This window comes from Ochotona curzoniae, unplaced genomic scaffold (assembly GCF_017591425.1).
Source record: "Ochotona curzoniae isolate NIBS_2020 unplaced genomic scaffold, NIBS_Ocur_1.0 contig_430, whole genome shotgun sequence".
NCBI lineage: Eukaryota > Metazoa > Chordata > Mammalia > Lagomorpha > Ochotonidae > Ochotona > Ochotona curzoniae.
The window spans coordinates 2,261,295-2,282,631 of record NW_024466219.1 but is presented as its reverse complement, the minus strand read 5'-3'; the positions used below and the strand labels follow the sequence as shown (position 1 = coordinate 2,282,631).

The following is a 21,337-nucleotide window of genomic DNA, read 5'->3' as shown; positions in this document are numbered from 1 at the left end:
CACCGCACACCTTCAACCACAGACACCTGACAAAAGATACTTTTTGGAGGCAGAGCACAAGAGCAGAGCCACCCGCTCAGAGACCTCCTCGTCCGCGAAGCGCCACAGCCTCTTCCTGCTCACAGACTTCTCCACAGCAAACAGCAGCTAGACAAGAGCAAAACACATAACTGAGTGCAAAAATGGAAAAAAAAAAATTAAAAACAAGCAAAAACCCCAGAGGTGAGTGTAGAAAAAGGCAAGCATAATGTCCCTAAGCTCCTGACTGGCCATAAAACACAACACTGGACTTTGCATACAGAAACGTAACCCCAGTCACACATGAGCAGCTGGACACAAAAACTCAACTTGAACAACTAGCATTTACATCAATTTTATCCATCCCAAATTCTTGGCAAGTTCAATGAAGATATTCATCAAAAGGAACTGTCACAAACTAATTTATTTGCAGCAAATCAGACCAGGGGAAGTGATTTCCAGGGCTGAGGCCCCCAAGGAGAGGGAAGCAGGTCTGTTCTCTCAGGTAACATGGACACAGGAGGGAAAGCTTTGCTGCCACGGGCAGGGGCAGCTACAAGCTCGGACACACAGGGCTCAGAGCCATATCTGGGAAGACCCGCCTACGGGACGAAGCCCACGGTGAGCTAACTGCCTTGTGGGGTGTGCAGGCCTCGCCCTGGAAGCAGGCCGTCTCCCCGACAGCAGACACCACCTTGGGGAGGGTCAGGTGCCTCTGAGGCTTCGGGGGCCATAAGCCTTAGTGAGTCACAAGGGGAGCATCAGGTGAGAGAATGACAAGAACAAAGCCTGTCCGTCATTCAGCAGTTTTCATTTAAACGCCTCAAAGGACTTATTAAGTGAAGGCAGACAAGACATGGATCTTATAAATTACAAGTAAAAAAGTCCCAGTAGTGAAAAAATACACTTCCAATATGGGGGGGGGGACACATTTTGAGCCCCATCTCCTGGGGTGTAACACATCCCTTAGGACGCAGATATAACAGAGTCTGCCCGAAAATAGCTCGTGCACCTTCACAGTTATATTTGGACTGATGACTCAATTTTCTGCTGGAAATACACATATTTAGAATATTTGAGATGCTCAAGTACCCGGATAAGTAAAGCTACACAAAGTAATCGCAGCACAAAAACCACCTAGTGGACACTAACCGACCGGGATCACGGCACAGAATCAAGCAGACACGTACAACCCTGACGTTACTGAGCTCTAGCGTGTTGCACTCACTCTGCGCAGGGTGTGCTGGAGATCGTCTGTCAGTCCCACAGCTGTGACAATAAACACCCCGAGGATCGACAGCCCTCCTGGCAACATTCTGGACACCTGGAACAGAGACCGGCCTTAGCCGACATCCGCACTCCGCCTTCTCGGGAGCCTGAAACTGGACAGGGCAGCCGCAAGCTCCTGGTCGCTGACCACACGCACAGCACAGACGGCTCTGCCTCAACGCTCAGGTTAAAATACTGAGCGGCAGGTGTCATATGAGTGGTTGTCATGTGGATGCAATCTTCCCAGACTCTCCTTTTACCTTAGATCCACTTTATCTTCTAGAATTTTTTCAAAAGCTATCCATTATCAGCTAATAAACCAAAAGTTTACTCTTAGATGATGTTTCAGACGTGCCAGCACCCTGGGCGTAGAGCGCAGAGGTTCATGAGCTACGACCTTGCAGAGCATTCAGGGAGCATCAAGGACACACTGCTCTCCCTGCACCTCCTGCTTGCCTTGCGGAGGGCCGGCCTCCCGTGCACGCCCCGGCTCCCAGGCTGGCTTCTGGAGCTGACTCCCGTGGAGCTCCGCAGTCTGCTCACCCGCGACCTCACCCACGGGTCAGGGAGCTCCCCGAGCGAACAGGGAGCTCCCCGAGCGAACAAGTCTTTTTTTTTTTTTCCTAACATTTATTTTATTTCACAGGTAGATTTCTGGAGAGGAGGAGGAGAGAAAATGATCTCCCATGCATTGATTCATTCTCCCTGGAGCTGAGCTGGAGCCAGCAGCCAAGGGCTTCTTCCAGGTCCCCAGTGAGTGCAGACACTCAGACCTGGGCCATCTTGTACTGCAGGCAGAGGGTTAGTCTGTCACACCACCATGCTGGCCTCAAGACAATTCTTAACCACTTTGCATCCTTAATGGAGTCTAGCTTGAAAATGTATTGCTCCCTATGGTTGTGGTTTACCTAAAAATGTAAAACTAAAGAAACGGTATTTATGTCATACTCAGGTTTTCTTTACATCAAGCCACCGCTGGAGTGCATGCCTCCTTAGAGTGCCCGGGCCCAGCCCTGCTCTGGATCTGATCCCACTTCCTGTGCATGTACTCCTGGGAGGCGGCACCAGATGAGGTGCCAGGCCTTGGGAGCAGCCTGGATGGCACACCCGGCTCCTGCCTGCCCAGTCCCAACTGTCCCGTGAACCAGGAAACAGAGACCCTGCCCTCTCTATTGCTCTTCCCAACAAACAAATGAATGTTAAATGAATGAAAAAAAATCAGACAGACTAAAAATCCTCCTAAGTCTTTGGTGCTCCCAAGACTATATTGCCAGCGCAAATCCCGTGTGCTGGAGAGCGAGCCAAGGAAGTGTTGGTAAGGTCTGGGCTGCGTGCTCTCAGCGCTTGTGCAGCTGTTGCCTCGCTGCACGTGGCTGGTCTGGCTCCTGCGCACGCAGCTCGGATGCCCCGCTGGTTCCGGCATGCTTACTGTGTTAGCACCTCCGACATGATGGTCTAATCCTGCAATATGTGCATTACATCTGAAGATGCTTTCATCTCATAAGCTCTATTTGCTACAGTAACACATATTTGACAATTTTTTTTTTTTGCAAAAGGGGAATTCATTTTCATAAAATGAACCATTTCTTTGTGAAAGTAAAAAATTCACATTCCCCCACTCGGAGGGGGTGTGTGTGTGAGTATATGAATATATGTGCATTGCGACATTTTTATTTATATAATAAAGGAATCTATATACAGTATACATATGAACATATAGATCATAAAGAAATTCATAGTGGATCAAAAGCAGAGTAAAAAAGTAATTTCTAAACTACTAACAGACCACCGTTTTCCTCGGAAGGTGGAGTTACGTGGTCCTTGGATTTGTCTTAGATCCCCACTATCACCCCACAAGCACGCGAACGTACACACACACACACACACACACACACACACACACACCCCTGTGTAAGGATTTTAAAGTTGATCTAAAAAAGGAGTAACTCTTTCTATTACTCTAGCATTTCCTCTGCCGGATGAAACAATCCCTCCAGTCAGTTCTTCTGGAATCAAGCACCATCCTGTGCACCTCGTCCCGACATGTTCCATCTAGACATTTCTCCATCCGCCTCGTCATGAAATCCTGATTCTCTTTCACGTTTCAGTCACTAAATTTCGGCTCATTTCAGAATGACTTGGCAATGAGGTTACGGCTAAGTAATGGTTTGCTCATTCCTAGAGCATCCGGGGCTCTCGTAAACCACAATATAAGGTACTGGCCACGCAGGCCGCGGCAGTAACTCGGGCCTCGCAGCTCCCAATGCCCAGTGTGGACTGCCTTCTTCCCCGTAACTACACGCTCCCTGGTTTGTCTCCAGCTCTCCATGGTTTCTATGCCCTCCGTGTTTGCGCAACCAAAATACCCACATTCCTTTTTAACTCCTGGCAAACTACCAAGCGCAGAGCTGCAGTGTGGCACACGCCTCAGGACTGCTCTCCACAGCCATCCAGCAGCCAGGCCCCGAGGTCTGCCTGGGAGCGGCCTCCCACACCCGTGACCCCGCCAGGCTCGGTGTGTGTCCCTGCCGTCCCACAGTCCTGCTTTACCTCAATGCTTCCAGTCAGCTCTGACAAGCCCTTCTTTTTGGCTAAAATGTAAATTCTCCAAGGACATTTAAACAAGGACTTCACCATCGATTATGTTACCAATAGTGTTACTTTAAAGAAAGCTTGGAAACAAGCTAAAAAAAGGTGGCATGAGGTTTAAATCTGCTTAAATGTTAAACTAACGGTAGACAGACCTTAACAATGAGGTCAGGCAGGGCAGCTCAGCGCTGCTCTGGCAGATCCCAGCCCTGCCCCTTGCACAAGCCAGAACATTCTATTTACATTAGACACAGATAAACAGAAAACAAGGCCGTAAGTGAAACAGGTGTAGAAGATAGCTCTATTTCTGATGTACTCAATTCTGAAAACTTGAGAAAGTGTTCTGAAATTCTGGTCTAGTTAATCTGAGAACAGAGCGCATCTTTCAGAATTCAAGCCTACAGGAACTTAACTACACAATGAGGCAAAGCAGATGACCTGGTTGGCGTGTTCTGCGGCCCATTCTTCATCCAGCTGAGCCTGGGGGTGCTCGAGGTTCTCCTGCTGCTCCTCTTTGGGTGGCGTCCTCGCGGCAAGGATCACATAATCCTTTTGGGGGGAACACTTCGGAACAAATCATAAAAGCTTGTGAGAAATGCATCTTCCTGTGGAGTTGAGTAGCTTAGCACTTACACAAAACGGAGCAATAGCTTTAGCACACATTACGATGCAATTTGCAGAGAAACTAATTTCCACAGATAGCTTTATACTATTTCCCTCATACGTTGTTTATCTTTTAAGGTATTTAACATCAGGTTCTTGCTTGGGGCATCCTGAATGTAAACCATACCGTGGCCCTTAAAAATGCTTTACTGGATGAGTGAATAAACTGCATTAATTAAAACAATATGGTTAGCAAATTTTCTAAATAAACATTCTGTATGTTTATCAACCATGAAATCTGAGCAAAACAAAGCAACAAATGATGCTGAGTTTCCTGCTGAAATTGAATTTAGCAGGGAGCCTGCACAAATGCATCGACTAAATAACACAAGGGAGTGTGGCAATGTAAGCCAAGTGACACCACAGTCTACGTTCTTAATAGTCTCTTTTAATTAAGAGAGAGAGGGGAGAGGGGGAGAGAGGGAGAGGAGACAGTCAGGGGAAGGTGAGGAAGACTCTCATCCCTGGTTGCCTCCCCAAGTGCCTGTATCAGCAGGGCTGGGGTCAGGGCAAGGGCTGGGGTCAGGGCCAGGGCTGGGGTCAGGGCCAGGGCTGAGATCAGGGCCAGGGCTGAGGTCAGGGCCAGGGCTGGGGTCAGGGCCAGGGCTGGGGTCAGGGCCAGGGTTGGGGTCAGAGCCAGGGCTGAGGTCAGGGCCAGGGCTGGGGTCAGGGCCAGGGCTGAGATCAGGGCCAGGGCTGGGGTCAGGGCCAGGGCTGGGGTCAGGGCCAGGGCTGGGGTCAGGGCCAGGGCTGGGGTCAGGGCCAGGGTTGGGGTCAGAGCCAGGGCTGAGGTCAGAGCCAGGGCTGGGGTCAGGGCCAGGGCTGAGGTCAGAGCCAGGGCTGGGGTCTGGGGTCAGGGCCAGGGCTGGGGTCAGGGCCAGGGTTGGGGTCAGAGCCAGGGCTGAGGTCAGAGCCAGGGCTGAGGTCAGAGCCAGGGCTGGGATCAGGGCCAGGGCTGAGGTCAGAGCCAGGGCTGGGGTCAGGGCCAGGGCTGGGGTCAGGGCCAGGGCTGAGGTCAGAGCCAGGGCTGGGGTCAGGGCCAGGGCTGAGGTCAGAGCCAGGGCTGGGGTCAGGGCTTCGGTTCCCACCCACCCGCGATACCACCTGCTGTCTCCTGGGTACACATTAGCAGGAAACAGGAACTGGAAGCTGGGGCCAGGTATGAAACCCAGGCACTCTTGATGTAGCATATAGCACCTCAACTACCAGGCCACACACCTGCTTTTATGTTCCTCAATGTTTTAGCTGTGAAATGGTACCTACACATGGGAGGCTTCAAGATAAATGGGGGGCAAGGTAGGGAAGGACATCCGACAGCCCAGGTTTAGCGCACTGAAAGTTTCCAACAGAGTAGAAACAAGGCTGAAGATGCTAGTTAGCTGATGTCACACAACCAGCTCACCCATCACACCTTCCTCTTAAGGCCCATTCCTTTCAACTTTTCAAACAAAGGGGAAAAAATAGAATATAAAAAATTTATTTAGGGGTCTGGCATGGTAGCCTAGCGGCTAAAGTCCTTGCTTTGCACTTCTGGAATCCCATATGGGCTCCAGTTCTAATCTCGGATGCCCAGCTCCTATCCAGCTCCCTGCCTGTGGCCCAGGAAAGCAGTGGAGGACGGCCCAAAGCCTTGGGACCCTGCACCCGTGTGGGAGACCAGGAAGAGGCTCCTGGGCCCTGGCTTCAGTCTGACCTAGCCCTGGATGCTGCAGCCATTGCAGAGTGAACCAGCAGATGGAAGATCTCTCTATCTTTCCGTAACCCTGCCTACCAAATAAAATAAAACTTAAAGAACTGACTCCCGGGCCCGGCACTGTGGTGCAGTGGTTAAGGTCCTTGCCTTGCACGCCCGGGATCCCATATGGGTGCAGATTCTATCCCAGCAGCCCCGCTTCCCATCCAGCTCCCTGCCTGTGGCCCGGGAAAGCAGTCGAGGACAGCCCAAAGCTTTGGGACCCTGCACCCGCATGGGAGACCCGGAAGAGGCTCCTGGCTTCGGATCGGCATAGCATCGGCCGTTGCGCTCACTTGGGGAGTGAATCATCGGACAGAAGATCTTCCTCTCTGTATATCTGCTCTCTGTATATCCGCCTTTCCAATAAAACAATAATAAAAATAAATCTTTAAAAAAAAAAAAAAAGAACTGACTCCCAGTGCTTCCTGATGATGAGACAACCATGGTCGCTACATGTCGGAGACCCCGCAAGACAAGCTACAACGGAAATAAGAACCGGCTGAGAACTGGACAATGAAGAACTAACACGAGTGGACGTCTTTGAAGGCAGGGAGTTAAGACCCAAGAACTATGGTTCAAAAAAATGCTTGAAACCCATGCGTAATTCTTCCTACAATACGCATTTCCCATGAATCGTTTTGAAGTCCCCTTGGTGAAGATTTAGAACGGAATGCAAAGCATCGTGGACAGAGTACATCACCTGGTCAGTGAGGATTCAAATCTGGGACGCCCACATCACACACAACACGGTCAGACTGTGCCTGGGTGTGTCCCACCTCCTGCCGTCCGAGTCCCCAGTGAGCACCATCTCCCAGCCCTAGGGCACTCACCTCATCAGTAACAGCATCCGGATACATACCTGACCCACTAAAAGCCCACACACAACGGCCTTTCCTTGGAGACCGACGTCTGACAGATACTGGCCAACAGTCTCCTCTACAATGTAGGTTCTTCCCATTGTGGACCCTTAGTCCTTCCGCCTCCTAAGTCACGAAAAACCACAAACAGCACTGTTAGGTAAAAACACAATGTTTAACGTGAACAGTGTAGCAAGTCACCCCACTTATACAAAGCTGTCCTTCCGCGCAGCACTCCCCAGTGCTGAGGGAACAGCTCCCAGGACTGCCGAGACCCCGGGAAGCCGGGGGCCACTGAACCCCCATCAATGCAGCGTTCCAGAGAGGCGCTCCTGCGGTCCCCTGTCCCACTCCTCGCTGGGCGGCCATGGCCACATTTCACAACAGGCAAAAGGAATTTCTGAAGCGTTTACTGGCAAGCAGAGAATCGATTCCTGCACTCAATAAGCACATACCGAAGCAGCACTATTTGCTATAAAGGATGCCAGGTGGGGCGAGAGCCACGAGGCACCTCTGCCCTTGGGCAACCTAAGTGGTACAGACACGCTGATTACAACAGCAGCCACATCTGGGCAGATTACTGAAAGCCCTTCACATGCGCCAGGTAACAGTCACGTGAACGCCACCACGACCCTAATCTTAACAGATGAACAAACTGGAGAAAGGCTGGTTAACTAACTGGCCACGTGACAAAGGCAGGACTCACACTCAGCCGCTGCCGTCAAGGGAGCAGTTGCAACCATCACCAAGAGCGGCTTATTCTACTCTGTCTCCCGGCGGATGGAGACCTGCACAGTGCCCGACTGCCTTACTGGCCCTCCGCGCCCAGCTCTGCAGCCTCAACCCCGAGATTCACAGAAGTGGGCAGGAATCAACGCGGGATGGTGTCAAGTTCTCACGCAGTGCAGAAGGCAGAAATGTAAAAAGAGGACATTCAAACTTCCAAGAGCACGGAGGCCACGGCAATTTACAGGTGAGAGTCACTCGGTCTCTGCCAGGGTCACAGAGACAAGGGCCGGTCCAGCCCGAGCAGCGCAGGGCCAAGCCCGAGGCAGCCGGGCATCGCCCTGGGGCGGGAAAGGTTCCAGCTGGAGGCTAAGTGCTATGTCCCTACATCCCCAGACGCGTCCCTGCACCTCGGCACTCCCCAGCTTTCCTCCTAGCTCCTTCCCGCCAGCAGCACGTCCAGCATGCCTGCTTTCCGCAGGCCCTCAAGGGGCACATTCCAGGCGTTACTGCCCCTCCACTCCTCTTGGTATTCCGAGCCTTCTCCTGCTGCTGCGACTCTTGCAGGACAGGAACTACAAAGCTCTGACACCTGACTTCCTCCCTTCTCCCAGGGTCGCACGGCTTCTCCGGAGGCCCCCCCGTCGTGACGGGGACCCAAGCCGCCAGGCCACGTCCCTCTCGCGGGCAGGAAGGGCAGCGGGGACTTGAACAAGCGTCCATCCGGGAGGCCCCGTGGGCGACGTGTCAGTGCCGCAGGCGCTGGGATCTGAGCCCCCGCCCGCGGCCCGGGGTCCGAACGCCGCAGTCCCAGCAGCTGTGAAACCCAGGGCTGGTCCACACCTGCCAGCGGACGTCTCCTCAGAGACCGCTCCAACTTAGACGGGGCAGGAAGGGGGAGCAGCGAGGCCCGGCAGCCGGGGGCGGCCCGGGGGAAGCCCGGGCGCGCTCAGCACAGCGCACCGAGGCTATCACGCGGCGCCGCACGCCACGCCGACCGACTTCGCCCCCGGGGCCGCGGCTCGCGTCCACCAGCGGCCTCTCCAGGGGGCCAGCTGCCTCGGCGCCGAGTCCACGGGCTGTGAGCTCATCAGAACGCGACCTCGGCGCACAGCCCACGCCGACCCCGGTCCCGCGCGGCGCACGCTGATGACGCACGCACCCCGCTCCCCTCCCCTCCGCCCGGTCGCGGCCGCCATTAGGAGCGTGGCGGTAGCCCGTCACCCGGCCCGCGGGCCCTTCCGGGACCGATGCCCTCCGGTGGTTTGGTGTCTAGAAGCCGTCCGAGAGGACGCCCCCCAGCCGGCCGGGGCTCCGACGGTAAGGACGCCGTGCTCTCCCGGGGCGGGACGCGGGCCGTGGCGCTGCCGCGCGGACAGTGAGCCGAGGAGGCGGAACGGGCGACGCGGGCCGGCGTTGGCGGGAGGAGCGGAAAGAGAGAGACACTGCGGGCCGGGCGCGGGCGGAAGGCGGAAGCGGGCGTGCGCGCGGCGGGCGTCCCAGGGTGCCCCGCTGCCGGCGGCTGCGTGCGCAGCTCGGGGCGTCCGCGCCGCTGCCGAGCGCTCTTTTCCGTAGGGTCGCGGCGCGCCAGTCCGCGGCGCACGGAGCAGCCGCCCGCGTCCGGAGGGGCCGTAGGGGCCAGCGGGGCCAGCAGGGCCGGCGAGGCCAGCGCGGCCGGCGGGCCTTCGGCGCTGCGCTCGGCCGCCATGGCGGCGGTACTGCAGCAGGTCCTGGAGCGCGCCGAGCTCAGCAAGCTGCCCAAGGCCGTGCAGAGCAAGCTGGAGAAGTTCCTGGCCGACCAGCAGTCCGAGATCGACGGGCTCAAGGGGCGGCACGAGAAGTTCAAGGTGGAGAGCGGTGAGTGGGCCGAGCTCGGCGCCCGCGGCCTGAGGCTGCGCGCGCCCCGACTTCCTGGGGACTTGGGGGGCTGCGGGCCCTGGGACCGCCGGGGAGGCCGCGCGCGCCCCGACTTCCTGGGGACTTGGGGGGGCTGCGGGCACCTGGGCAGCGGGGGAGGCTGTGCGTGCCCCGACTTCCTGCGGACCTGGGGGGCTGCGGGCACCTGGGCGGCGGGGGGGGCTGCGGGCACCTGGGCGGCCGGGGAGGCTGCGCGCGCTCCGACTTCCTGGGAATCTGGGGGGCTGCGGGCACCTGGACGGCCGGGGAGGCCGCGCGCGCCCCGACTTCCTGGGGACTTGGGGGGCTGCGGGCACCTGGGCGGCCGGGGAGGCTGCGCGCCCCGACTTCCTGGGGACTTGGGGGCTGCGGGCTCCGGGACAGCTGCAAGCCGGCCGACGCCTCCTGCCCTTGGACAGGCTGCTGTGGTGTTTTATTTACGTCCACTCGGTGAACTTTACATGTTTTCTGATCTTACAAGGTTTTTCAAACCAAAGCTGTTTTCAATCTGAACCATGCTGTTGTGCAAGTGATTTTCTTTTCTAGTCTCGGAAAAACTTTCTGGCCAGCACTCGCCTACCAGCGTGAGCGGTTCACCTGTAACCTGCTTTGGGCTCTTGTATTTTTGGATGAGCGAGCCTGTTGGATAAGCTCCTGTCCGTTCTCGCTCTCGACCCGATGTCCCTGCTCTGGGCCCGGATTCCAGTGCAACAGCTAGAATCAGGGCGGTGGACAGGAAGGGCCGCCCTGGGCAGTGCCCGCTCGTGTCCGTGGCTGTGACCTCCTGCTTGTGATTCGCAGAACAACAGTACTTCGAGGTAGAGAAGAGGCTGTGCCACAGCCAGGAGCGGCTGGTGAATGAATCTCGCGAGTGCCAGGGTTTGCGGGCTGAGCTGGAGAAGCTCCGTGAGTATCTGAAGGGTGGCCTGTGGGATCTGGGTGAGGAATGCCAGCCAGCTCAGCTTCAGCCACTTGGAGGGCAGGACACCTCATTTGAGTTTGCTCTTTAAAGCAGTTTTTCCGGGGCTGTGTTGTGTCCTGCCCGGGGAGCCGGGTGCCTTGAGCCGCACCTGCTCTGTCCGGCTTCCTGTCCCTGCGGGAGGCCTGCCTGGGATGCTGGGCTGCTGACCTGGCCCAGCCCGAGGCCCTGGAGGTTTGAGTCATGAGCCAGTGACTGGAAGGTCCCTTATCTCCCCACCCCCTTACTCTGCCTTTCAAGTAGAGGGATCAGTTAAAAAATGTTTTGAACAGTTTTTCCATTTGTAGATCATACATGTCTGATCATAGCATGTAACATGGCTACACCGCGTGTCCCTTAGTCACGTGACTTGACGTATCAAGTGAGGTAATGTTTGTGAGCATTTTATAAAGTGTAAAGTATTGTGCACTTCGAAATGAACTTGGAGACAGTTAAAATTTTGCTCTGCAGCGCTGTCTGTGGGAGGGGTTTATGAGTTCACAGCACAGTCCAGTTCAGATCTTGGGGCAGCAGTTGAGTGAAAAACATCCATTGTGAGTTCTAAGCTGATGTGTGTGGTTGTGAAACTGTGTTTATCCAGACAATCAGGTGAAGGTCCTGACGGAGCAGAACAGAGAGCTTCAGAGCGCTCAGGACCGCACCAGCGCCGTGCAGGTGGGTTGACGCAAGGGCGTCTTTGGTTGTTTGGTGAGAGACCAGGCATTCCTTTATTATGTCCCGTGTGGCCAGGCCAGGCCGGGTTGCTGTGTGTAGTGCAGTCCACGTGGGCAGCAGAAAGGGTAGCAGGAGGAGCGTGGGCACCAGGGCTGCTGACTCCCTCGTGCAGCAAGTTGGTACACCCGATGATTCCTTTAGACTTCTGATATATACTGTGTGTATGTTTAGTTCTTGTTTGACTTAAGGTATAAAGATAGCAGTATCTTCAGATCTCTAGAAAGTAAGTTTTGTTTCCAAAAGCTGCCGAGCAGCACGAAGCTGCATCATGCTTGGGAACAGCCTTGGGGAGGTGAGGCTCCTGCAGGTGAGAGCCTGCGTCTGGACAGAGGTGACTTCCATGTCAGTGTGTTTCTGGTATCGTGCATTTCACTTGGTGGTTGTTAAGATCTCTTGATTGATTTGAAAGAGAGAGGGAGAAGCAGAGAAACGTCCCCTGCACTGGGTCACACCTGGGAGGGACAGACTCCTGGACAGCAGCTGTAGAAGTTTTAGATTATTGCACCAACAGTTTAAGCTACAAAAGTGAAAATTAGCAAGTGAGACTCTGTTATGGTAGAAGGGCTTCTGCATGGTAAACAGTCAACAAAAGGAAAAGGCAGCCTCTGGTCTTGGGAAAAATAATTGTCCATTTTTCTAAGAAGGAGTCAGTATCCAAAATTTATAAATAATTTTTGAAACTTAATGACTTCAAAATGGACCACAGCGTTGAGGCTGGCATCCCGATGGTCAGGCGTTTGAAAGGCGATGAGCGTTGCAGGGTGGCGGAAGTTGAAGCCACTGTCCACCATCATCTCGTACCCATTTGAGACGATCGTCCATGGAAAGCGCCAGTGTAGGTTAGTGCAGCCTTCATGGAGACACTGCGGCAGTTCCTGCCCTAGTTAGGATGGCCACGCAGCCCAGCCGTCCTGCAAGAGGACGCCACCGTGTCCACAGCTGGGGGGAAGTGTAGGTGTCCAGCAGAGCATGAGCTGCACCAGTGGACTCCGTCCTAAGCCACCAGGGAAGGAGCTCCAGGCAGGTGCGAGTGACACACTGAAAGAGTAGCCTTTTCAAAGGCCAGATACCCGCAGGGATGAGAAGGCACGTCGGAAGATATGAAGCAGAAAGCTGGGATGAGCCATTGTAAATTTCACAATCTGATGAGAGAATTTGACTTAGTGAAACTGTCTTAGGGATTTTTATTAAATAAACTGCGTTTGCTGGTGTAAAGCCAATTTTGGGATGATAGGTAAGTTAGCTGGCTTCAGAACAGGAACCCTTCTGTGTGCATATGTCCTGTCACGTATGAAGCGCAAATGTGCACAGTGAAATTACTTTTAAAAAATATTCTTAAGCAGAAAAACAGTGCAACAAAGTAATGATGAGAAAGAATGATAGACTCAATAAAGTTTTCTAATTGCGTGCATAAAAATCCTGAAAAGGAAATGGAATATACGACTTTTTCAGTGAAAATATTGAGTGTTCATAAATTTGATGACTGCTAACAGATTAGAAGAAAGTCATCCTGGGAGAAGTGTACTTGGACCTTTGCTTGTAGAAAGCTGGCTCATCAGGCAGTGGTAGTATGGAGCCTTCCCCGCGGACTGCAGACCCCAGGAGGTGATGTCAGTGGTAGTATGGAGCCTGCGGACTGCAGACCCCAGGAGGTGATGCACAGTGGTAGTATGGAGCCTTCCCTGCGGACTGCAGACCCCAGGAGGTGATGCACAGTGGTAGTATGCAGCCTTCCCTGCGGACTGCAGACCCCAGGAGGTGATGCACAGTGGTAGTATGGAGCCTTCCCTGCGGACTGCAGACCCCAGGAGGTGATGCACAGTGGTAGTATGGAGCCTTCCCTGAGGACTGCAGACCCCAGGAGGTGATGTCAGTGGTAGTATGGAGCCTGAGGACTGCAGACCCCAGGAGGTGATGTGCAGTGGTAGTATGGAGCCTTCGCTGAGGACTGCAGACCCCAGGAGGTGATGTCAGTGGTAGTATGGAGCCTGAGGACTGCAGACCCCAGGAGGTGATGTGCAGTGGTAGTATGGAGCCTTCGCTGAGGACTGCAGACCCCAGGAGGTGATGTCAGTGGTAGTATGGAGCCTTCCCTGAGGACTGCAGACCCCAGGAGGTGATGCACAGTGGTAGTATGGAGCCTTCGCTGAGGACTGCAGACCCCAGGAGGTGATGTCAGTGGTAGTATGGAGCCTGAGGACTGCAGACCCCAGGAGGTGATGTGCAGTGGTAGTATGGAGCCTTCGCTGAGGACTGCAGACCCCAGGAGGTGATGCACAGTGGTAGTATGGAGCCTTCCCTGCGGACTGCAGACCCCAGGAGGTGATGTCAGTGGTAGTATGGAGCCTTCCCTGCGGACTGCAGACCCCAGGAGGTGATGTGGAGTGGTAGTATGGAGCCTTCGCTGAGGATTGCAGACCCCAGGAGGTGATGTCAGTGGTAGTATGGAGCCTTCGCTGAGGACTGCAGACACCAGGAGGTGATGTCAGTGGTAGTATGGAGCCTTCCCTGCGGACTGCAGACCCCAGGAGGTGATGTGGAGTGGTAGTATGGAGCCTTCGCTGAGGACTGCAGACCCCAGGAGGTGATGTGCAGTGGTGGTATGGAGCCTTTCCCCGCGGACTGCAGACCCCAGGAATGATGCTCACCCCTCCTGTTAGCGTCCACTTGGCCCTGTTCCCCCACTTGGCCCTGTTCCCTGGCCCACCTTGCAAGGTGTCTGCATTGATGCCTTGGGAATCGGGGTAGGACTGACCGGAGAGCCTTGGGAAGCTGGTGTTGGGGTGCAGCACAGCTTGGGGCTCCATGGAATTGTAGTTCTAGGGATCCGTCTTGAGAAACAGGCTGAACTGAAGTGGAAATGTAGTTTTCAGGAGAGCAAAGAACATTACATGTCTTACCCAGCTTATTTCAGTAATTAGAATGTTAGCACATGATATAACGGGAAAAGTCTCTCTGTGGGGAAAAGCTTTAAAGATTCAGAATATGAATACAAGTATTGGGTGTGGGTAATCTTTAAATGTTTTCATGAAGAGAATTAACCATTTTGAAACTGAGTGTCGGCTTTGTGTTCAAGTAAAGGACCTGATTTTCTAATTTAAAGTTATTACTTTGTATCACAGAACCAACTTACAAGAACAAAAGAGGAATTAGAAGCTGAGAAAAGAGACTTAGTTAGAACCAATGAAAGATTGTCCCAAGAGCTTGAATATTTAACAGGTATGAACGTGCCGGTATCCCCACTCTGTCTCCGCTGTCGTTTGAGTCTAGCTTCCTTAAGAGTTAGCGTCCTGTTTTTTCTGCATCTCACTTTTCTGACTCATTTCTGTCTGTGCTATTAACAAAAGTTAAAAGCGAAGGTGCACAAAGGAAAAACATCTCAAAAAAAGTAACTGCACCCAGAGCTCACACGCAAGGATTTTCACTACAATTCTGCCTGTTAGGATAAGTAGGAGGCAGTTTAAATCTGTTCATCTTTTACTGAGATCCTTGCTCTCCAAAAGCATTTAATGTATGTGCAAAGTGAGCCTGTGTTGAAGGCAGACGAAGGGAGTCAGGAGGCCAGGGTGGCCCCGGCGGGTGGCCCCGGTGCAGGAGCCACCCTGGTGTGGGTGCAGCTGCTGGACCCCGGGCATGAGGCCGGCTCTGTCGTGGGAAGCAGGCAGTCAATCCCTTTGAGCCAGGTAACTGCTGCTCGTGTGAGAGAAGGGTCAGTCTGCAATGTTGGTGGATAACGTTGGCTGCTACTGGGAATTAATCCGAACATGAAGGAATAATGCTAAAGTGAAACGTGTATTGTGTCGTAAGAAGACTGAATTTATGTTTATCATTTTTTTAACAGATGGTTCTTTATTGGCTCTTTGTTATCAGGAAAATTAAGGCTGCAGTTGAATATTTAGCTTAGGATACTGCATTTAAAGCAAAACAGCCTTTGTAATTGACGTGTTTGAAACTCCATGTCTCTTCTTGTGTATGTCTTTCCCTATTGGTTAAAGTTTAATCTGTACTTGAGTGTGGTGGCGCTGGCTGGAGCTGGGTGCTTTTAAAGGTCTGTCATCTGGAGGTGGGTGTTCAGTGTCCGAGTCCGGTGACTTGTCATCTTCAGCTTCTCTTGTTTTTTGTAGAGGATGTTAAACGTCTGAATGAAAAGCTGAAAGAAAGCAATACAACAAAGGGTGAACTTCAGTTAAAACTGGACGAACTTCAAGCTTCTGATGTTTCTGTTAAGGCAAGTGAGCAAAGTACAGTGCCGGCTCTAAGTTGACCTAACCTTCGTGTTAAACATAGGCAGGGGATTAAAAGATGTGGGGTTTATGTTTTTAGTGTCAGAGAATTGAGTCTACAACAATTTGCATGGAACTGTGTTACTTATTTGGAGTTAAGAAGTTCCTTATGTTTTTATTAAGATTTTGTGGAAATACATATTCCTGTTTTAAAATAAATATATGCTTCGGTTAGCTGTGTTTATTGGTAGGGCAGAGAGAGCAAGTTCTCATCTAGCTAGTTTTCCAAATGCTGGCAACAGCCGAACCATGAGCACATTGTGTGTCGCCTGCTGAGTGAAGGTTCCAGCTTCCTAGGGGCTGGAGTGGGCAACGAGAGCTGGGTGGGAGATGCAGACCCCTGATGGGAGGTGGACATGCTTTCTCTTTCGGGCCAGGTGCCCAGCGCTACAGGCGGTGCTGGAGTCCCTAAGTATATAACAGTTTCTTGTTCTTTTTAGTATCGAGAAAAACGCTTGGAACAAGAAAAAGAATTACTACATAGTCAGAATACGTGGCTGAATGCAGAGCTGAAAACCAAAACTGATGAGCTTCTGGCTCTTGGAAGAGAAAAAGGGAATGAGATCCTGGAACTCAAGTGTAATCTTGAGAATAAAAAAGAGGAGGTAAATTCAGTGAAATTGTGTCTGTGCACTTTGGATGTAGTTAAGGTTTGTTCGCGTGTGTGTTTAGTGGCATACCTTGATGAATGGTGATTGTGGTCAGTGTAGAAGGTATGAGTGGTTACATTTGAAATGGGGAAATCACCAGTTGCATTTATATAAATGATTCTAAGAATCATCTTTGGATGAATGGATACGTTCTGTTACAAACTTTATGAAGTGCTGAAGGCTAAACACTATTCTGTGGGCTTTTTCTTTTTCTCCATGCCTCTTTTTGTAAGATATGCGCTTTTTGGGATGGGGGATGATGTTGTTTCTTGTGACGGGCTGACCCTTGTATCCGCTGACCTCTGTGGTGGTAGGTGTCCCGCCTGGAGGAGCAGATGAATGGTTTGAAGACCTCCAATGAGCATCTGCAGAAGCACGTGGAGGATCTGTTGACGAAATCCAAAGAGGTACAGAATCCTAGGCTGTTCCTGGCACCATGTAGCAGCCGGAACTCTCTCTGGTGTAGTTGGGCTAAAATAGACTCAAAAACAGCAGTTATGTGGTTTGTGTATGCAAATACTGTCTAAAAATGAGAGTGGATTTGTTCTAATCCCATTTATTCTACTTGAGGTTAAAAAAATTCAATATTATTTTACTGTGTATGATTCATGGCCTTTCTCTTTACAAAAACTTTAATTACAGCAATACGTAAGAATTCAAAATTGAGTTCAAGCTAGACTGACAGTTGAGGGAGGGCTTTTGTTCTTGTTTTTTGCAGGCTAAGGAACAGCAAGCCAGCATGGAAGAGAAATTCCACAGTGAATTAAATGCTCACATCAAACTCTCTAACTTGTATAAGGTAAATATCACAAATGCTGGGATCCTGACGTTGCGTCATTGGCTGGAAGGTAACTTACTGACGTTAATGTTTAGAGTGCTGCTGATGACTCAGAAGCCAAGAGCAGTGAGCTAACCCGTGCCGTAGATGAGCTACACAAACTGCTGAAAGAAGCAGGAGAAGGTAAGTGTGCTGGGTGCAGGACACCTGGCTCGGGGCCAGGGTTGTGGTGCCTGCACGCAGGCTTCCGGTGGGCTGCTTGTGCACGCCACTGCTCTGCTTTTACTCCGGCCGTGTCTGACGGCGTGGCGAAGCAGCAGAACAGGACTCAGGAGGTGGGCCCTTGCCTTCCGGGTGGGACACCTGGATCTGGGTTTGCTGCCTGGCCACAGCTCCAGCTGTTGCAGCTGTTTAAATGAAGCATCCTGTCTGATTGTCACTAGCATAGTGTAAAGTCTCCTGGAATCTGGTGTTTTGTTCCAACGATACAAAAATCTAGACATCTTCAGACTCCTTAGATAAATTACAGATAAACCATGAACATCCTCTTGTATAGTTTAATAAATCATGCTTCAGTGACTTTACGATAACTAGCGCATGGTGAATTCTGCATAAAAAGTTGTTAAGCTGTATGATTGAAAAATGTTAATACATGAGCCTGTGAGTACTAGGTGTTGTGTACAAATCCGCTTGCTTCTCAGTATCTTGTTCGTTACACACACATGTAGAACCCAGGGATATGGACAGCCGAGATTCTTTTTGGTCTTTCTTGGCCGTTTCTTACATTCTGGACTAAAGATCAAAGTTGAAAACTAAGATGGGCTAAAGACTTTTTAAAAATCATTTGAGTTACCTTTTTTACATGATAGAAATAAAAATCTCCCTAGAACAGACCATTTCAAAAGTTACCCTTGGGAGGAGCGCTCGGTAGATAACTGTCAGGCATTCGCTGCCGTCTCCAGGAGGAAACCGGTGTTCTGTACAACCTGCAGGAAATTAACTGGGTGTCCTGTTCTTGAAATCTTCTAGCCAACAAGGCAGTACAAGATCATCTTCTGGAGGTAGAGGAGTCTAAAGAGCGAGTGGAAAAAGAAATGCTAGAGAAAATTGGAAAATTGGAGAAAGAATTAGAAAACGCAAATGACCTCCTGTCTGCCACAAAGCGCAAAGGTATGACTGATAGAAGCCGGCCGTGGCTGGAAAACCCAGAGCTTCCCGACCGGTGCTTTTTGGCTACAATACAGGAAATTACATTACGAAACAGCATAAGCATTTAGAGTTACACTCTAATTATAACAATTTCTAGAATTTTGCTGTTTTGCAAAGATATCCTGTTTTAAAAATATTTGTAGGAAATGTCCTATGACTTATAGTCCTTGCTTATCCTGAGAGAAGTGTTGACTTTTACTTTAAAAAGTACGAGATGATCCTAGACGTATGTGTGTTTGTGTGTGTAGGCGCTATCCTGTCTGAGGAAGAGCTGGTGGCCATGTCTCCCACTGCAGCAGCAGTAGCCAAGATCGTGAAGCCTGGCATGAAGTTAACCGAGGTAAAATCCCCCAGACTTAGTAGGTTATTTGTTTTCCCTCAGTTGACATGCTCAAAGCCCTCTGGAACTTAATTGTTCCTCAGAATAACACTTGAATTTGGTGGTCGGTGGGTCGTTCTAGAGAAGATTTTTGTTCATTCCTAATTTTGTCGAACATGCATGAACATTTCCCTCCTGGGTAAATGCTGTAGAGTGTTTACTGAGAAATGAAATGAACTGTGCACCTGCGTGTGAGGCGACCTGCTTCTGGTCGCAGCTGTATGACACGTGTGTGTGTGAAGTGACCCGCTTGTGCTTGCAGCTGTATGACGTGTGCGTGTGAAGTGACCCGCTTGTGCTTGCAGCTGTATGACACATGTGTGTGTGAAGTGACCCGCTGGTGCTTGCAGCTGTATGACGTGTACGTGTGCGTGTGCGTGTGCGTGTGAAGTGACCCGCTTGTGCTCGCAGCTGTATGACACGTGTGTGTGTGAAGTGACCCGCTTGTGCTCGCAGCTGTATGACACGTGTGTGTGTGAAATGACCTGCTTGTGCTTGCAGCTATATAACGCATACGTGGAAGCCCAGGACCAGCTGCTGTTAGAGAAACTGGAGAACAAAAGAATTAATAAATATCTGGATGAAATTGTGAAGGAAGTTGAAGCCAAAGCTCCCATCCTGAAACGCCAGCGTGAGGAGTATGAGCGTGCGCAGAAAGCTGTGGCCAGTCTCTCCGTGAAGCTCGAGCAGGCCATGAAGGTTGGTTCCTGCGAAGTCTCTCCCTAGGTGGTTCTTGAGGTGTCTGGGTCGGAAAAGCCGAATCACTCTCAGTATTAACACTGGCCATATGCTTGGATGCTTCTCATTAAACAAGCACAGGATGCTGTGCTTTGGCGAGAATCGTGAAGGCCTTGTGTGTGCTTTAGGGCACTTGGATCTGTTCAGGGTCCTGCAGTAGAGGAGGATGGCTGGGTCTCCTCACCTCTCATGGTAGAACTCTTCTCACTGAAGCTTCACTGTTCTTGGACAGCAGTTGTGAAAATCTGTGTTAAGTGTTGTTGGCTAGGTAAAGACATCTCCACAATGTGGTGCGTCCAGTAGGTTTCGTTGTATTACTGGTCCCTTGTCTATTGATGTTGTCGAGAAAGTTCAGAAGTAATGTTTTAGCTTTGACAGTTGCTTTGGAGTAGTGATTACATAGTGTTTATACCTAGTTATTTTGCTTTTCAGATAGCTTAGGAAGATCTAAAGCAAGTTTTATTGATAAAGTTTAAGTGAATTGGTAGTCAATATTCTAAACTGATAAGCTTCTTTTTCTTTGGGGATAAGAGCATGAATAAACAATGTCCATAATTCAGAACTAAGTCTGCCACGAGTACAGCTTAGCAGGAATCCACGTGTGCTGCAGCGAGCGGCTCCCGCCTGCTGACTCAGCCCCAGGCCAGCCAGCTGTGCGGGCCGAGCGCGTGAGGCGGCCAGCTGTGCGGGCCGAGCGCGTGAGGCAGAGTGTTTGCTTCAGGGGATCGCTGAGGAGAGGCCCTTGCACCAGGTCGCAGCAGCCATGGCTTCATTCGTGGACATTTATAGCAGTGAGAATTCTCAAACGCGTTTTGTACCAAGGTGTTCAGAGCTGATTTCTGTGTGCCGAAACTGGATGTTAAGTCCATTGTGTGTTGTTATCTCCAATCTACACTGTGTAATGTTTGTGAAGGTCTTAGGGTTTGAGGGCAGACTTGCCTTGTCACCTTATTGCTGTGGCAAACCCCGTAGAGTTGTATCTTTGTTTGAATTCATCTTTGAATGCCTGCTTCATTTTTCTCACAGTCTGTTTCTGTTAAAATTGGTTTGCACAACTTTAGGGTAGTGAGTGTCCTCAGAGTACTTGAAACAGCAGCGTTGCTACTTGGAATTATTACATGGAAACAGGTTTGGAAGTAAGCTTTGTGACTGTGCTGCCCTGGCAGGCTCCTTGCCCCGCTCCTTGGTGCCTTGTACGTCCGCTGTTGCTTCTTCAGAGTTGGTTCCCAAGGCATCTTTTATGAGTCAAGTCTCTTGTATCTCAAACTGCTTTATTTATTTATTTTTGCAAATAGTCCGTGCAGTGATGAGTGTAGACTTCCGTCCGTCTTAAGGCAGTTTCTGAGAACTTGTGATGTCGTTTGCTAGCTCAGTGTTCAGTGTGGCTTGTTAGATCGTAGGTGACGGTGAGTGACGCAGGACAGCAGCTTGCCTGTCAGGGTGCAGACAGATGTTCCCGTGGTGCGTCAAGTCTAGACTGTTCTCCTGTGGAGGTGGCTGTACTGTGCAGAATGCTTGAGGTGGATAACGGATCTCGTCCTCAGCCTGACGTGTCTGTCTGCCATTCATTCTGGGAGAAAGTAACACTGATGCTTTGCCTTTTCCAGGAGATCCAGCGCTTGCAGGAGGACACGGACAAAGCCCGCAAGCACTCCTCCGTGCTCGAGAGAGACAACCAGAGGCTGGAGATACAAGTCAAGGACCTCTCACAGCAGGTCAGGCGTCACTGTCTTTTCTACATTGGCTGCACAGGAAATTGAATCAGTTTTAGGGTATCTGAGGCAGAGCTACCACAGAGGAAATTGTAATTAGCAGTACTGTGGGAGTTGTACATAGTCATTTGTTTTTTAGAAT

At 51.3% G+C, this 21,337-nt stretch overlaps 2 protein-coding genes across 9 annotated transcripts in view; one reads left to right on the top strand and one right to left on the bottom strand.

Annotated features, from left to right (window-relative positions):
- ODR4 (odr-4 GPCR localization factor homolog) overlaps positions 1-9,124 on the bottom strand; it is a 33,488-nt gene extending 24,364 nt beyond the window's left edge. For 2 of the 4 annotated variants that reach the window (XM_040985383.1, XM_040985384.1), the window contains exons 1-5: positions 8,701-8,806; positions 7,134-7,257; positions 4,315-4,440; positions 1,247-1,342; positions 41-147 (exon numbers count right to left, since the gene is read on the bottom strand). In XM_040985383.1, the coding sequence (XP_040841317.1) occupies positions 41-147; positions 1,247-1,342; positions 4,315-4,440; positions 7,134-7,232 (428 nt within the window). In that variant the 5' untranslated portion in view covers positions 7,233-7,257; positions 8,701-8,806. The other 2 variants (XM_040985381.1, XM_040985382.1) reach the window with 2 other exon arrangements.
- A 380-nt stretch (positions 9,125-9,504) lies between these two features.
- The window catches only part of TPR (translocated promoter region, nuclear basket protein), a 49,746-nt gene continuing 37,913 nt past the window's right edge, over positions 9,505-21,337 (top strand). For 3 of the 5 annotated variants that reach the window (XM_040985376.1, XM_040985375.1, XM_040985374.1), the window contains exons 1-13: positions 9,505-9,714; positions 10,555-10,659; positions 11,313-11,386; positions 14,569-14,665; positions 15,571-15,674; positions 16,170-16,334; positions 16,694-16,786; positions 17,098-17,178; positions 17,253-17,340; positions 18,187-18,327; positions 18,615-18,706; positions 19,247-19,444; positions 21,091-21,198. In XM_040985376.1, coding sequence (XP_040841310.1) covers positions 9,564-9,714; positions 10,555-10,659; positions 11,313-11,386; positions 14,569-14,665; positions 15,571-15,674; positions 16,170-16,334; positions 16,694-16,786; positions 17,098-17,178; positions 17,253-17,340; positions 18,187-18,327; positions 18,615-18,706; positions 19,247-19,444; positions 21,091-21,198 — 1,497 coding nt within the window. In that variant the 5' untranslated portion in view covers positions 9,505-9,563. The remainder of the gene's footprint in view (positions 9,715-10,554; positions 10,660-11,312; positions 11,387-14,568; positions 14,666-15,570; positions 15,675-16,169; positions 16,335-16,693; positions 16,787-17,097; positions 17,179-17,252; positions 17,341-18,186; positions 18,328-18,614; positions 18,707-19,246; positions 19,445-21,090; positions 21,199-21,337) is intronic. The other 2 variants (XM_040985379.1, XM_040985378.1) reach the window with 1 other exon arrangement.